Source organism: Siphateles boraxobius, unplaced genomic scaffold, assembly GCF_051911475.1.
Source record: "Siphateles boraxobius isolate OS27281-9 unplaced genomic scaffold, OSU_SipBor_1 130, whole genome shotgun sequence".
NCBI lineage: Eukaryota > Metazoa > Chordata > Actinopteri > Cypriniformes > Leuciscidae > Siphateles > Siphateles boraxobius.
The window spans coordinates 19,191,582-19,209,491 of NW_027508734.1; the positions used below are offsets into that span (position 1 = coordinate 19,191,582).

Sequence of the window (17,910 nt, forward strand, 5' to 3'; positions counted from 1 at the left end):
AATTCCGTCAGGAGCCAAGTGTTTTGGATGACATGTAAAGGCATATCTTAAGTTAAGCTTAAAGATTTGTACACGGAGTAAAACATGATTTGATTGGTACATCCTCTCACAGGAAGTTCCAGGAGCAAGAGTGCCCACCCTCGCCGGAGCCCACGCGCAAAGAGAAGGATAAGAGCGGCTGCCATTGTGTGATTGTCTAATTGGCCTCTCACTGCCGCCACTCACCCAGCTGCTGTCACCGGTCCCTGCCCCCCACCCTGCCTTCTGACATCACGTCCTGTGCGGATGAACTCGCTGCCTTTCTACATGTGCATGTCTTCAAAACAGTAGTGTCTCTCATAGCCTTATCAGGGGCATTTGTGCCTCTAGGACTTCACTACTAGAAGAACCAAACTGACAAAATCTTGATCGAACTCACCATTCTACCTTCAACTAGAGTACTGACATCAGTGTGACCTAGAATATGGTAATTGTGCCCCAACACTAAACATCGCTTCTTACAAATTTGCTATAAAACACACACAATTCCTTTTTTTGTATTTTGAAGGATTTTTTTTCTCTTGCCTTGTGACATTTGTACTTTTGCAGAGATGGAAAGACTAAACGAAACACCATTGGGATTGCAGAGGACATTTAGTCATCGCTCTAGAGTGAGATGATGTTTCGAAGTGTTGTGTGTGTGTGTATGTGTGTGTGTGTGCGTGCGTGCGTGCGTGCGTGCGTGCGTGCGTGCGTGCGTGTGTGCGTGCGTGTGTGTGTGTGTGTGTGTGTGTGTGTGTGTGTGTGTGTGTGTGTGTGTCGTGCCATATCTGTTTTTACTTCCATATGCTAAGCAGCGATTGTACATAATTGAAGATTCGTGTGAGTTGAGGCCACCTTTATAATGACAAGAATCAGTTGCAGAGTACCGTGTGTGAGGTTGAACAGCTTGTTTTGACATGAATTAACACATTAATGTACTTGCAGATATGTACATAGCCTTTAACATCCCAATTTTGTCAGCAGTGAAGTCAGAACCCAACTTCTGGTTTGATCAAGATGCCTTTTCCCCCGTCTTTTTTGTTTGCATTGTAAGACTTCTTGACAAGGGATAATTCACCTAAAAATGAAAATTAATTTACTCACCCTCATGTGTTCCAAAGTTGTTACAAACCACACATTTTTTTTGTCCATACAGTTAATAGAGAATTTCCATATTTTCTGACCTGAAAAGTATAACCCACTTGAATTGCGTGAAACTTTACGGTTTTCTTAGAAAGCAAAGAAATTAAGACAGCCATAAATATTAGAAGTATAATTTTACTGTTGTTCTTTAAAATACAATTATTATTATTATTATTATAAAATACTAATAATATTAAATACAACAGTAATATATTTCTTTATTAATTACATTTTTATAATAAAAAAATAATAAATAAAAATATTTTGAATAACAGTAATTATTATTATAGTCATGTTGAATGGTGGATAAAACTATTCCTCTTCTTTTTTGTCCTTAGCTGAGTGATTACATGCTTGATTGAAAGTCAATGTTGTTTTAGGCCAGAAACAGATTTGGAACGACATGGGAATTTTCATCTTTGGTTGAACTATCTATAATGTGAAATGTATTCTTCATGTAGCCAGATTGTGGAAGCCTTCTTGACTCTCAGCTCTGATTTCTACAGACTATCTTCAGACTCAGGTTGCTCCATTTACAGTGTTTTCACAATGTGCTGACGATGTCCGCTCGCTCAGAGCACAATAGGTTGTCTGTTCTCTACTAGGTACCCCACCAAGATCGATGACACTGAGAAGTAGTCGCTGAAATAATTGTCTTTCTCTGGCCTTGCATTTCAATTCACTTTTACACTCTTTTTTTTTTTGGCTGTTTTTTGATCAGTTTGGAAATGTATTTAAGTGACTGAAACAGTGTGAAGACTCTGCTTCAAGGGGACAGTTGAACTGCTTACATCACAGGCATCTTTTAAGCAATCTTTTCATGTATATGATCAGAGAAAATACTCTTTTTAAAAAAAAATATCATGACAAATATCAGACATCCACATTCCCTCAAAACTTTTTTATTTAATATGGTTTGACGTCTCGGTGACATTCACACTTAAATCTGGTATTTCTCATCTGACAGGTGATCTTTTTTTTTTCCCTGCCTTCATACTCCAAAGGTTCATATCACTAATGCATCATGTCACGTTTTATTTTCGTCTTCCTTTTTTTCCAGAGTGCATTTCTGTATGAGGGATTCAAACTGTTTTAGTTATTGTGTTTTATCATCATGTAATATAAGAAAAAAAGATGGAAGTGATCTTCTGAATGGACATGATTAAATGTTTTTACTATATACTTTTATACATTATTTTCTTATCAGACTAGTTAATGAGTATTTTTATATGTTGTAAGTGAAAACGCTCTCGCGGCACAAATGTGTATATGTAAAGAGGAGTATTTAATTATATCTCGTTTGTGTTTTTAACTGAAAAAAGGCCAATGTATGTTGAACTGTGGTCCTTTCCTGCTTTCTGTGGACTGAAGCCGATAACTCACGCAAATAGTCGTCCACCTCATAGCCTAAAACGTTTCTCCAGTGATCACTGGGTCAACCCTTTTGTGATGACTCCGGGTTCATATCCTTCCCAAAACCTTGTCCATTACCAGATACCAGTTATCATCAAAACAGATCAAGACGAAAGCTAGTAGGAACAGAAGTGCATGACTCTTCCTCTTCCCAGAGTCTGTGTACATCTAATCCATACTGTGTTTTATTTGTCACAAATTTTCCCTCCCCCTGTATAGCCTCTGGTGCTATAATAAAATCTATGATTTATTTGTGATATTTTTTTTTTGCTTTTCCTTACTGAGGAACGACGGTACGTGTTGCACAAAATTATAGCTCTCGTTCTTTAAATCGACATTGAATAACAAGCGCCACCATGTGACAAGTAGATTGTTATTTTGCTGTCCTTAAGCATGTCCCATGTGATTTACAAAACTTCTGTGCTTTTCTTGGGCAGTGTTCCGGTAATGAGCTGTATGCCAACATATGTCACACCACACGCTTGTTTTGATTGTTATTGAATCTACTGTGTATTCTTCCGTGAGATCTAAAAGTGTTAGGTAACATTGTGATGGACTAGGGTATCTTATCATCTTTATCAATTAAGAGGATCAGGTTCAGAAAAGCTGTTCTGCTCATGTCATGACATTTATACAAGAACTGGGGGGGGCACATTGGGGTTCTATATAGATTCCAAGGGTTCTTGACTCAGTTTTACAGTAATTCTTTATGCCCAAAAGGTTCTATATAAGGATTTTTTTCCTCGTGATAAAGTCTGTTTACACGCATTTTATTCATAAAATGTAATCAAAATAATACTGAATTAAAACTACATCCATAAACTGATCCATGATGAGAACTTATAAAATGGTTTATATATGAAGAGCCTGTCATTTAAGGTTCTATTTAGAACCTTTTCTTCTTAGAGTGTATTACTGAACAGCAATACATTAACATTACAGTATGTACAGAATTTACAGAACTAAAGTCATGCAGTTCTGAACTATAATGTCGTCAATTGGTTTGGTATGTTTCAGTCGAATTAATTTTCTCATACTCCTTTTAACAAGTGACATAAAGACGTTCATTTTCAGAGGCTTGGACAACAAACACATTCTGAGCATTAACACCCTGACAAAATGAGAAAACAGACTGTCTGATTTACTCAATCATATTTGTGATCTACACAACAAAATTATTGATTTCTTTGCGTTTGATTAATGTAATTCTCTAAAATGTGCAATCCACTGGATTCAATTATGTAGGATGAATGTAAAGCAATCAAGTACGCAAAAATATTTTTTGCTTTTGACATTTTTGAAACCGCTGTTCCCAGCATGTTTTGATGGGGACAGTAAAAATGTTAAAATTAAAAATTATTTCATGTTAAATGGGGGAGACTTTAGTCTTCAGACTTTAGTTTCATGTTAAATGGGATTTTAGACTTTAGTTTCATGTTAAATGGGGGAGAATTAGTTGTGATTTAGTATTTCATTTACACTGGTTACCACTGAAACTTTTTCCAAGGAATATTTGTGTAAGGAATAATTGACCATGGGCCGTTTAATTATTAGAAAATAATGCATCCCGAGGTGGTAAGAGAGCAGGAGAAAGAGTATGCTTTCCGTACATAATAAAACATAATGGAAATAATGTGTCGTTTTTATCCTATTGTTTACTATATTTATTTGCTTGGTCAGTGTCGTTGTGGTTTTTGGTTCTTTTGCTGTTGTATGCTGTAACCTTTGAAATAACTGAAATCTTTTGGCAAAGTGATAGGAACTGTAATGCGGTCAAGACCTGCCTGGAATTATACTTTAGCCGTGCGTTTCCCTGAAAATAATTGCAAACTTTAGAATGTTTGTCAACCAATCAGATTCAATCATTCAACAGCCCTGCAGTACAATTATCTTATAATCCAGTGATGAGACAAAATACATCAAATTGCTTGAATAAATTAATCCTGTCAGGGAACCATATAAAATCATTTTGAAACTGTTTATTGGGTCTATTAAACTATTTAATTTTAAGATTGGAAGTTATTTGAACAAATTATGTTTGTGTTTTTGATTGATTCACATGTAACACATGTACATGAAGAAATATTACACTTTTTTCAGTGCAGGAAGACTTTAAATGCTCTTAATGCATAACATGTTTGACCTCAAATGACAAAATTGAAAGTCTTCAAAAAGGGTTTTGCATAAATGTATTCTCTGGGTTGTATTTATGTTGCGCCATTTGCAGTGTGTGGGTGAGTGCTGTGTAGTCTATACTTGTCAGTATCACCATGGGTGACACCACACATTGAAATGGACAAGTGGGCTTTAATAATCACAAACACCTCTTGGCAATGAAGGCTTATTATAACGAATATGAAAATGAGCATCGGTGTGCCAATCAGGTAACGTTACAAGCAATTTGTCTGGTCTGGAATGGCAGCTTAAAACACTTTCCTGTCAGCCTGATCAAAGGACAATTCCGGCCAAAAATGAACTTAGGGATAAATAACACATGGTTACCGAGTCGACCGTTCTCCGGGATGCGTTTTCATGATACTCGAATGTACCCAGTTTTAACGTTAGTTTTAGTTTAACCACAGATGTTGTTACGGGGTCAGAATATGCCTTAGACCGTTTAAACCCTATTAGAACTGTTGTTTGGGAGACAGCTTTGTGTTCTTTGAGCACATCTGAGTCACGAATGGGAGGATTGACAGCTTAATTGTCACTGCCTTACAAATATATGTTAGAAGTTCGGCTAACCTTGTAGTGCATGTATGGAAAACCAGAGATTTCACCCTGGTGAGAGCGACCTTATTTAGACATCAAATCTGGCTGAGTAGAGTCACTGGAAAATTGGAACCTATGAACTCATAACTTACCCTTTTATATAAATCTTCCAGTTTTTTTTATTCTGTGACTATCCTTTCACACCATTTAGTTTATCACGTGTGGTTATTTAGTCTCACTGATGCATAAAGAGATCATTTCCTGATGGCAAAAGTCAGATTTATGTGTTTTGATGAATAAATTATAAAGTCCATTGTGAATAGCAACATTGTTAAAGCCTGCAAATGGCTACTAAAATAATGATTGCTCTTTACATGCGAACTGTGATCTCTTCATCATAGTAAAATATACTGACAACCAAACATGTTAAATCAAATGAAAGTTTTTTTTTTAAAATAAACTTTAAAGATGTCTTAATTTTTATTCAAACCTTTTAAGGATAATTTCAGTTGCTACCTATTTTTGGTCTTTATTTTTAAATGTTAGGTTAAAGTTTGAAAATCTTGCATTGACTTACATTGAGAGAATGTTAAGGGCTTTTGTGAATAAAACTTCTAAATTCAATCTGTTCATCATATAAAGGGATCTTGTCTCTTCAGAACATTTTGGACTAAACTGCTCAATTCATATGGATTAGTTTTGCGATCTCTTTATGAACCTTTTTAAGTGTCAAAATATTTGTTGCGTAGCTGTCTATGGAGAGAACAGAAAGCTCTCAGATTTCATCAAAAAGATCTTAATTTGTGTTCCGAAGATGAACGGAAGTCTTACGGGTTTGGAACGACATGAGGGTGAGAGATAATGACAGAATTTACATTTTTGGGAAAATCCCTTTTGGGAGAATTTTGGACTGGATTCAATATTCTTTGTGTGTTTCTGTAAAAAAAAAATTTTTTTACAGACATTCATTCATTTTGATTTGTGATTTAAAAATACTGTTTACATTTTGAAGTGATGAGGTAAAGAACACCCTCCTCGTATTTTCTTGCTGAAGAGTTTACTTTTAACTATTTTATTTGTCATTAATTTTTCAGTTATTGTCAAAATGCAATTTTACATAAAATATTTGAATTAGTATTTTAGGTAACACAATAAGGTTTCATTTGTTAACATTGGTTAGTTTGAGCTACAAATGAACAATACTTCTACAGTTTAATAATGTAATATTTTCTTCTCATATTTTGTAATCTTATATGTTAATTTCAACATTCTATATTCTTAAATCAAAAGTGGTATCTGTTAACATTAATACACAGTGAACTAACACGAACATAAATATTTTTGTTAACTAACATTAACAAAGATTAATTAATGCTGTAATCAAATTGCTCATTGTTAGTTTATATTTAATGCATACTTTTAATTTAAGACAATCTCTAGCTGGACAATAACTTTGTCCTAGAGCTGTGGTAAAGCCTAAACAATCTGTTACGGTAATTTCTATTTTAACCACGTAAAGCTACTTTGAAACAATCCATACTGTTAAAAGCGCTTTATAAATGAAGGTGACTTGACTATGTAGCATACTACTAAAAAATTACTATGGAAGTAAATGGGTACCATCCAATGTCTGGTTACCAACATTCTTTAAAATATATATTTTTTGTTCAACAGAAGAAAGAAACTCATACAACTTGGAACAACACGAGGGTAAGTAAATTATGACAATTTTTTCATTTTGGGAGAACTTTCCCTTTTACTAACGTTGATGTTGTTTAACTAATGTTTAAATGTTTAAACTAATGTTGTTAATTTTTAACTAATGTTGTTAATGTTTAACCTTATTTGAAAGTGTTACCATAACTATTTTACATATACCTTTTAAAAATAGGTATAAATAAATAAATAGATAAATTGTTTTGTAGAGTAGGCTATTATATAAATTGTATATGACAGCTGGGATTTCGGAGGCCTTTGTGCCAGAAGTGGTGCTTCTTTTCATGTTAAATTGTCTGCTTATTAAAATGTATTTTCCCAAATAGTATAGGCCTACAATTGTCTGATGCATCATCATAATGCACATGCTAAACATATTACAGCTTATCACCAGCTCTTTTTTTTCAGAAGGGGGACATGCACCGTCTCGAAGCAGTACTTTACCTTCTACAATAGAGAGAAAAGTAATTTGGCTGCATCTATTTTTTTTTTTAAAGTTGAAAAGACGCGAGGTTCTTAATACTCTGCCAAACAAAAAAAAGCGGATAACTGCGATATTTCGTTCAAGAAAGAAATAACTGTGCGCTCATTTTAACAACTGACATTTCCCCTCTCACAGCCAGTGGTTCAGTCCACCTATTTTAAACCCCTCAATCAAACGGTTTTCTAAGGCTACAGCTCCCCAGAAGCATCAATAAAGACGTTCACTGTAGCGAAGACGGAGGATTTAACACAAAACACCAACAATATTATACGGCTCGGCGTCGCTGTGTAATCGAGCAGTTGTTGACCGCAGATGGCCATGGACGGACTGAGCAACAATAAGAGCATGTCATACAGTCGATGGAGTTATGACAGGTAAGCACGCCGTCAGCATGTAAACAGCCAGTAAAAATCTGTTTTTATGTGCGTGTTAAATAATTCATATGATCAAAGTAAACGCGACGCGAAACGCGAGCATCCAAACCAACCCAGTCGTTCTTAAGGGTGACAAGATGCTGATTTTAACGACCGAAGTTGTGGAGCTACAAAGTTCATGATTCGTCTGAGGAAAAACAACATGTCTTCTTTTAGTGAAAAAATAGTTATTGTTTGCTAACCTGATGCTGTAGGCTAAATTGTTTTTTCTGTTCACAAAGGCGCTTGTAACAGCGAGTAGACTATTTCTGATTTGACAGCTGAAAAGAGAATTGAACACAGGTCTTCAGTCAATCACCACATGACTGAAACCTAACGGTCATTTTTGTTTTAAAACGGTTACTGCGTATCAACATTGCTCTTGGTGAGCAAAACGTCTCGGTTCTATTTCAACACGTGCTCTTTCCAGTGCATCTCTCGTGTATTTATTAGTCTAGCTTCAGCATCCTCTCAGCTCCTCTGTCAGCATCCCAATTCTCTGTAGGCATCATAAAATCTGCCTCAGTGCCTCTCCTTATGAACCAGAGGAAGATACTGGAGATCATCATGTCTGCAGTATGTGAGACACTTGAAAACCCAGGATGATTGGTATGCTATGACTGCTCTCTCACTGCTCCCCAGAGGAACTACAGAAAGATCCTCTATAGTCTGAGGCTTCCTTGCATTTCTCCATGGGTAGCATATGAAGCTCATTTGTGCTTCACACTTCTCTATAGTAAGCATAAGCAAAAGTGGTTTGTTAAACATATCTGAATACGTAGTATTTATGAATCAGTTGGTGAACAATAGCCAGATGACAGAAGTGTGCAATCAGTTAAATTGCTATTCCATAAGGTCATGGGACTGGAGTTGTCAAATTCAAAATTAGTAAAAAAGATAGGATAATAAAATTCTTTCCAATATGATAAGCCATTTATAATTTTGATCATTACCATAAAGATGACAAAAAGTCATATCTGATTTTTAATTGGGTTTTTAACAATTTAATAAAAAATGGTGACATCATAATATTTGCAAACTGAATTGCAATTGGTCTTGTATTTCTTTGCATACAGTACATCAATTGTAATAATTAAGTTGTTATTATTAGTACGTCTTTGGTTAAAGCAACACCAAGTAACTTTTCCTCTGTGGTCGCCCTACAGGTTGGAAGCAGAATTGTCCATTACCGCTGTCGTAAATAATTTAGCCTACCGCAGCCTACTGTTGCACGCGCACGCACGCACACGCACATGCTCTCTGTTTATTCAGCACTGGCTTTGGAATCAACAATGGCCACAGACAAGGTAGAGTATGATGCATGATTTTATGTAAGTATGATGTATTGCGACATCACAAACGAGCAATTGTAGCAATTGTAACGCTTGCCGTAAAGCAAGTCAAATTAGTAGTTTTCTTATGTCTCATTAGAACTACAGAAACGCGACCCGATCTGGCAAACTTACATAGCGTGGATATATCAGATAAAGGACTGCAAAGCTGTGGCATAAGTGCATTTCACCATGTGACGACTTGATGAACCACTGAAACGATTTTCGAAACATTATTTTAAGGTTAAAAAATCTTAGTGTTTCTTTAAAGGACAATGTTGGCAGATGTAGTAAGTCTGGGATTGTATTTACGTATACACACCCACATACCAAAAAACCCACTCTTCATCAGTATCAAGGGGTATACATACTCTAAAAAATTACACGATTTCGGACGCAGTATCTGACCCTCCATCTCTCTCCTCCAAGACCCTTTTGGCATAGTTCAGTGTCTGCGGATGCATGTGGGTGATAGGGCACAGAGCAGAGGTAAATGGAGGAAGTGTTCCTATGGCAAAGACTGCGCTTCAGAGAACAGCTGGTGCTTCTCCTCCAAACAAAGGGAATACTATCCATTACTGAGCACCGTCTCTGGTGAATGGATAAAAGAGACAATACCTGCCAGAACATCAGGCTGGAGTACATCCCAGATCATAGTTCTGTATGATGCGCAGCGAATATAGAGCTGTGCTGTGATGGAGACAAAGCAGCACAATGTTTTGTTCAGCTGACTGTAATCCTTTCAACTATGCAGTAAAACATTCCCCTCACCCTTTTAATTTAGCCTCTACCTGCCATTAGACCAGCTCCAGAATGATTCCTTAAGCTGGTTTGGGATTTAATGGAAGTATGGCACTGATTACAGTGCACAATTAATTGCAGGCATTACAGTTGTCAGCCGTCCTCATCAGGACTGGAGCTGCTCTCAGGCAGTCTAATCAACAACCCTGTGTCCCCATTAACACTGCTGTAACACCCAGGTGTTTGGTGCAGATTGTTTTCGGCACACAGGCAAACTTCAATAGATGTAGTTAAGCACTTTTATATTTCTGTTAAAGAGAGGGGAGTCTGTTCCAATTATCCAAATAAATGTCAAGTGATCTCATTAGGAAGCTGATAAGATGTCTCACAATGGCTGTTAGGCAGACCTGATGATAATTTATTCCTGCTTTTTTTCCTTTCCACAGTAGTCATAGGAGTATGTAATCAATGCATGTAATTGACCCTTTGCTAAGCTCAGCCTGCTTTGTTACTGTTGTTAACTCCAAACAGCTACAGAACATCCTATAGGAAAGAACTTAAGAACACTGGCTGCATCAGAACACTGGCTGCATCAGAACACTGGCTGCATCCGAACACTTCCCAACTATAGAGCTCATGTAGCCCCGCCCCTTTTCAGTGCTGCACTTGTTGTGTTGTCTTCCAGTTTGTATTTCCACAGCACGAAGGTACGATCTTACGGATTTATGAATGAACCGCTCGTTTTAAAATCTTCCCGGTCTACTGACATTTGTTATGATATCCTCTTCAAACACTACAATGCTCACGATAACTTTCGTTAACTCTACAATAAGTCAATCCACATCACCATCTAATTACTCTTCAACAGCGATGCCATAGAAATATACAGAGCTACTGCAAAAACGGAAGTTCAAAGACAAAATTCTAAAGATGGCTGTGTGCTTGTTTCTCTGGCGCGTAAGGTCTATGTATTAGGCGTAAAAAAGAAACACTTAACTATCCCATGAGGCAACGGGAGATGAGTTGTGAACCGCAGTGAAACTAAGTCACATGACAATGACAACATGACCAATATGTCCTGATTACATTCACTACACCAATTTTTTTAATTGTTGCAAAGTAAATATCTATTCAAAAGAAGTACATGCTCAAAGAGTATGCCATTTCAAATGCAGCCTCTGTGATTGTCAAGTCCTGACTGTGGACAAGAGGAGCTGGGGATGGAGGAGGGTAATTAGTTCCTGAGCAACACAATAAAGCTGCTGATAATACTGAATGGACCTTATGCTGTGATAGGTGTTGTATTGCTATAGGTAGATGTGGATCAGCTTAGAGTCAGTTGATGCGAGCTTGACTGATGTGACATGCCAGAACTAATGCTACACTTAATTTAGTTGCTAACATTTCTAATTTAAGTTTTTAATCTAATATTTAAATTTTATTTTATTTCAATTAACAAAAATATTTTGAATAGTTTTTGTTTTAGTTAACTTTAACAATGTGGAGTAAGGAAAATAAAATACTGCTTATATCCTTTCAGGGTGCCTTGTGTCATTATAAGTAAACTAATACCAGTGTACCATAACTTTTAGTTTAAAATTATACTAACATGCAGTTCCTCCATGGACCTCTAAAAGTTGACTGATTCTTTTTTCACACTTTACTTTAGTAAAAAATATGAGGAAAAACATCTACTGTGTTATTCTGATAGATAAGTGGAACCATTGCATGACTTTAAGACTGTTATGTAAAGCCACGCTCTCTCTATAAGGCAGATGCTTGAATTGTGGGATTCATTTCACATCTCTGCTCAGAGCCAGTGAGATTGTTGAGATTGCTTGGGGGAAGATTATTTAATTTTTTTCACCTCAGAAAAGGTTTATGTTACAGAGAGAGAGAGAGAGAGAGAGAGAGAGAGAGAGAGAGAGAGAGAGAGAGCTATCCGTTAGCATTTTCATTAATCTCAGTGGCAGTTGTTGGCTTGTGCTTGAACCCCCAGAAGTACTATCCTTTTTTTGCCCCCCCCCCCTTTTTTTGCCCCCTCATTAAAAAAATGAGTTGCACTGATTGCACTACAATCATATTGATTCTGATTTGTTATTGGTACCTGCTGAGGAAATCTATGCAATCAAAAAAAAAAAAAAATGCTGTTTGACACATGTCTGCTAACAACATGTTCTTTGTGGATAGACATTGTGTCGAAATCCCAGAACAAATACCTTTTTTTTAATGACCATGTTCTTGATCCTCATCATTCATCACAACCCGATCTCATGACAATTTGTATGAATTTTATGAGGTGGCTAATTCGTACGAATTCCTACGACCTCACTTGTACGAATTTGTAAGTTTTTTGCTAAACCGTACATATTTTACGAGTTGCCCAATTCGTACGAATGACCTACCTCTGACCCCGCCCCTAAACCTAACCCATCACTGGGGTTTAGACAAATCATACAAATTCGTATGAGTGACATCGTACGAATTCAAACGAATCAGTCACAGTTTACTCACTCGTAAACATTTAGAGGATGTCCATGCCGGTCAACCTAAGGTCTAGGTAAATAAAGTGTTCTCACTTCCTATCGACTTTTTGCAGCTTAGAGACCTTAGTCTGGCACATGGGAGCAGATTTATACGTGTTTTTGTTGATTCTGCTCACAATGCAACTCTGATCTATACTGCGAGGAGAGCACATTGCTGTGCCTGTGTGCATGTGCAGGTGCAAATTTATTTTTTTGTCTTAAACAGTAATAAGTGTTGTCCGTCAGGTCCAGCCCCTGGAGATGTGACCTCTGACATATACTCAGCCTATATATGAAACATTTGAGACCGGTTTCTGTGGTAACCATTCACCAGTGACTGAATCTAAACCTCCGATTTACTGCAACTTAACAATACATGCTCTAGTTCTGTTTCTTATATGGAGTGGGCTCATGTCTTGGCTTGTGGTCTTATGATGATAACAACATTCATGCCTGGGTTTTTTTTTTTTATTAGGTCACCATTCAATTGCTTATTTATATTAATTAGACTGGCAGTTTTATACTTTTATGATTTAGTGTACATTTTACATTTGTTTTTGAAAGATTATATAAAAACTAGAAAGAACATGTTATTTTGCACCAGGTTCAATCATTTAACATCTGTAGCTTTTTTGCACTATATGTTCAGATCAATAAAATTGAGATACACTACCATTCAAAGAAAAAAAAAGTGGTTGGCAAGATTTTTCTTTTAAATTAATTATTTTATTCAGCAAAGATGTTTTACATTTTTCAAATGTGACAGCCTCAGCCTCCCCGGGAAAGTCTATGCCAGGGTACTGGAGAGGAGAATTCATCCGATAGTTGAACCTCTGATTCAGGAGGAACAGTGCGGTTTTCGTCCCAGTTGTGGAACACTGGACCAGCTCTATACCCTCTCCAGGGTGCTGGAGGGTTCATGGGAGTTTGCATAACCAATCCACATGTGTTTTGTGGATGTGGAGAAGGCATTCGACTGTGTCCCTCGCGGCGTCCTGTGGAAGGTGCTCTGGGAGTATGGGGTCCGGGGCCCTTTGCTAAGGGCTGTCCGGTCCTTGTACGACCGGAGCAGGAGCTTGGTTCGCATTGCCGGCAGTAAGTCAAACTTGTTCCCGGTGCATGTTGTACTCCGGCAAGGCTGCCCTTTGTCACCGGTTCTGTTCATAACTTTTATGGACAGAATTTTTAGACGCAGGCAGGGGCCGGAGGGTGTCCGATTTGGGGACCACACGATTTCATCTCTGCTTTTTGCGGATGATGTTGTCGTGCTGTCCCCAACAGACCAGGACCTTCAGCATGCACTGGGACAGTTAGCAGCCTAGTGTAAAGCGGCTGGGAGGAGAATTAGCACCTCCAAATCAGAGGCCATGGTTCTCAGTCGGAAAAGGGTTGCTTGCTCACTTCAGGTTGGTGGAGAGTTCCTGCCTCAAGTGAAGGAGTTCAAGTATCTTGGGGTCTTGTTCACGAGTGAGGGAAGGATAACGGGAGATTGACAGACGGATCGGTGCAGCTTCTGCAGTAATGCAGTCGATGTACCGGTCTGTCGTGGTGAAGAAGGAGCTGAGCTGCAAGGCGAAGCTCTCGATTTACTGGTCAATCTACGTTCCTACTCTCACCTATGGTCATGAGCATTGGTTCATCCCGAGCATCCCGGATACAGGCGGCCGAAATGAGTTTTCTCCGCAGGGTGGCTGGGCGATCCCTTAGAGATAGGGTGAGGAGCTCGGTCACTCGGGAGGAACTCAGAGTAGAGCCGCTGCTCCTCCACATCAAGAGGGGCCAGTTGAGGTGGCTCCTGGACGCCTTCCCGGGAAGGTGTTCCGGGCGCGTCCCACCGGAAGGAGACCCCGGGGAAGACCTAGGACACGCTGGAGGGATTATGTCTCCCGGCTGGCCTGGGAACCCCTCGGTGTCTCCCCGGAAGAGCTGGAGGAAGTGTCTGGGGAGAGGGAAGTCTGGGCATCTCTGCTTAGACTGCTGCCCCCATGACCCGGCCCCGGATAAGCGGAAGATGATGGATGGATGGATGGAAATGTGACATTTAAGGTTTTTACATTATTATTAGCAATAGATTTTAGATCTCAATATTATCTACACATCTACACATATATATATATATATATATATCAATAATATCTACACATATTATCTACTACGGTGTTCTTTTGATTTCCTCACTGTAAGCTGTGAGCATAAGCCCCTTCTCCCTAATGGGCTGAAAAGGGGCACAAAACAGAGACTACTGCACTGCTCTAATTAATGTCTCAGAGTCAGAGATGTGGAGTTTGCTAGGGAAATGCATTCGCAAGCTGGAATATTTTAAAACAGAATTGTTTAAAGCAGCAGAGAGAGAGAGAGATTGAAGATCTCACCCTAACGTCCCTGTAACACATAAAATATGAGTAACGTTACTCCAGCACCTAGTCTACTTCTGTTTGCTTCAAAATCAGTTCTAATTGTCTGATTGTGTCTGAAATGCAACTTTATTATAAATACTCTGGTTTTGATTTAATTACGACCAGTTACTCATCCACACATTAACTGTAAGACAGGGGTAAAAATAGATAATTATTATGATAGGTGATAATTAAACCAAACCATGCTGAAGGCATTTTGAGTAGTGTTAATTGTTTATTTATTTTTTATTCTTTCAGTTCACCTCAGAGCCTTTCTGCCAATGAAATCTGAGAGCCCTGATTAATGTTCAGTCAGTTGTGTGGGAGTAAACAGCTTTTTAAAATAAAAAGGCATTAGGTTGAAATTGTTAAAATTAGCTTACTAATAAAACAGCTTCCTACAGTATGTATGCAGCAAGACATGTTAAATTTTGGGACAGAATCAATATACATCTGTGACATTGCATCAATTAAATTCTATGCTATACTATGTTTCTTTGTAACTTTTAAAAAAGAAGAAGCCCATAGTTATGCTAATGAACTGTGTACTTGGCAGAAGAATTGTTCATGATTATTGCTAATGATAAATGCACAATAAGCCATTTGAAGCCATGCTTTACAGTTATTTTATCATGTTAGGGGTTTTTGATTCTGTCTAAAAATATCCTAGACGTGATAATAACGTCTCATATAATCTCTAAAAACACCTCTTGTGTCTCACGCCAGGTTCACGCATCTCTGTCTGCTGTGCGTATGCATTGCATTTTTTTTTTTTTGGTGGCTGTGTTAACAGGTTAGAGCACTCACATTGCACACGGAAACGGTCCGGCAATGTGTTCTAGCAGCGTTGAGATTGCAGCAGTGCAGCGATCGTTCATGAAGGCTGCACAATGGATCACACTCGGATAATTGTTGAAGTGGAGAAACATTAAGTTCTGTATCACCCGCAGGACTGTTCATATAAAGATTTGTAATGCTAGGAAAAGGCATGAGAGTCAGTGGTTTTTAATTTAAGCTTTAATTTAAAGTGTTTATGATTTTAGCATAAGAAAAGTAGGCCTACACAATTAAATGTTTCACTACTTGCTTGAGCAACTTAATATATAAATCTATATAGAAGTAATGCATTGAATAATATGTTGTTTAAATTGAGTGTGTTTAAACGTGAATAGGTCGATGAAAGATTGTATAACTGTAAACTTAAACAAAAACTGTAAACAAAACTTTTTTAGTAACAACTTTTGGATTTGAAATAAAACTAATGAATAATTGTTGTGTTTGTGGTATACAGCTGTGGATCAGCGAGAAGCATCTCGCTGCAGGCTGCGGTGGACATCCAACCCGGCCCACATCCAAGTGTGACGTCAGAAGCCAGACCCATGTCCAAATACATCACATTTTTCACCCAAACCAGTTAGGCTGAAACTCTGCAGCCGATTCTTAAGATTTTGTTGGTCATGACAATCACAGTACTGATTGCCTACACTGATCCATTAACCTAATTATGTGTCCTCATTAACTTTGAAACAGGAGGAAAGATCGAAAAGACTTAAACCTCACACCTAATTCTTTTTCATTGACTTCTTTTATTCCTCTTTTTATAACAGACCATACTGAAACCCAATCAAAACCTACCCTTACGCCTAAAAAAACCCTGTTTCATTTGGAACCTACTTATTGAAACCCACCTAAAACCTACCCTTATGCCTGAATCCTATACTCAAAACCTACCCTTATGCCTAAAAACACTTTCAGTCTGAAACCTACATACAACAAATCGGGTTTCTATCTTCTGATATCACACTTGGATGTGGGCGGAGTTGGATGATCAGTTGGTCACTGCTAACGTGGCATATGAGAATGCACAATAGTGCTGGCTTTACTGCTTTAATTGTTTTAGTTTATTTTTAGAGTTTATTTTTGGCATTCACTAGCTGTAGATATGAATGCAGTGTTGTTAAAAAATTTTGATCAGTTTTGAATAATTGAAATGCAACATATCAATGTAAATTTACCAATACAGTCATAGTTATTCATAACAAGTTGAAAGTGCTTTCTTGTATTTTTTTCTAGCACACCATTTAATTTGAGGAATTATTTTCTTAGATTCCATTAGACTTCCTAATAGATTCCTTCAGATAAACCTTGAGTAAAACAAGAGCTGCATTTCAAAAGCTTTTATTGGCTGAAAAAAGGTAGAGAATTTCTAGCAATTTAAGTTCGCTTACATGCTGAGTCATTTTGCTGCAAGAGAAAAAGCCAGGTAAACAAATGAGTAAATGGAAGACATTGGAAGCATTATTGCATCTTTTAGTCTTGTTAAAGGAGAGTGAGAGCCATACATTCTTTTGCTCACATAAGCCTTGTGGGCGTTTACTTTTAAAGTACCCTTCTCATTCATCAATCTTCCTACTTATACAAGGAAGGAGGTTATTGACATTATTATTTAAGAGCTCAGTCTCTTTAATCTGTCACTTCTAGGTTGCCAGTAGCCATTTCACAATTCATTTAAATGCATCCAAGGCTGTCCCAAGCCCCGGAGGTAGTGGAAGCGGCATCTTAATATTTTTCCACAGCAATTACATAAACTTTTATTTCAACCAAGAATCTTTTCAACCATTATCAAGAAATATATAAAGCAGCCATATTAAGACTTGTAAAGAAATTGTAAAGAAGTCTACTTTAGTGGTAATCTGGGGTGCTAGAACATGTGTAGCAGCTTCAATTATGACATATAATGAGCACTCTGTTTCACTCTGTCAGACTCAGCAGTTTGCTCAATTGTTAGTCACCTCACCCAGCAATGCTTCTCATAGACTGTTCTTGCAATACAATAATTATAAAAAATGTCTGCTGAAAGGAAGTAACTTAAAGGGTATTTTAAAATTAACAAAGTTTAGTGGTGTGTACATGTAAGGTTATGTTTGTTTCACCCTAATACAAGCATATAAGACTATTTAACTCAATAAGATAACTAAAACTCTATTTTAAAGAAAGCTGCTACATCTGTAATGT

The 17,910-nt window shown here is 37.5% G+C and overlaps 2 protein-coding genes across 4 annotated transcripts in view; both read left to right on the forward strand.

Annotated features, from left to right (window-relative positions):
* The window catches only part of rras2 (RAS related 2), a 53,154-nt gene extending 52,855 nt beyond the window's left edge, over window positions 1–299 (forward strand). The window contains exon 6 of the mRNA XM_077228491.1: window positions 117–299. Coding sequence (XP_077084606.1) covers window positions 117–200 — 84 coding nt within the window. The 3' untranslated portion in view covers window positions 201–299. The remainder of the gene's footprint in view (window positions 1–116) is intronic.
* A 7,376-nt stretch (window positions 300–7,675) lies between these two features.
* Window positions 7,676–17,910, forward strand: part of tub (TUB bipartite transcription factor) — a 100,248-nt gene continuing 90,013 nt past the window's right edge. The window contains exons 1-2 of one of the 3 annotated variants that reach the window (XM_077228486.1): window positions 7,749–7,863; window positions 8,408–8,511. Coding sequence is in view for 2 of the 3 variants with exons in the window: in XM_077228481.1 (XP_077084596.1) it covers window positions 7,802–7,863 (62 nt within the window). In the remaining variant the exon portion in view is untranslated. Of the gene's footprint in view, window positions 7,864–8,407; window positions 8,512–17,910 lie in introns of all 3 variants that reach the window. The other 2 variants (XM_077228481.1, XM_077228484.1) reach the window with 2 other exon arrangements.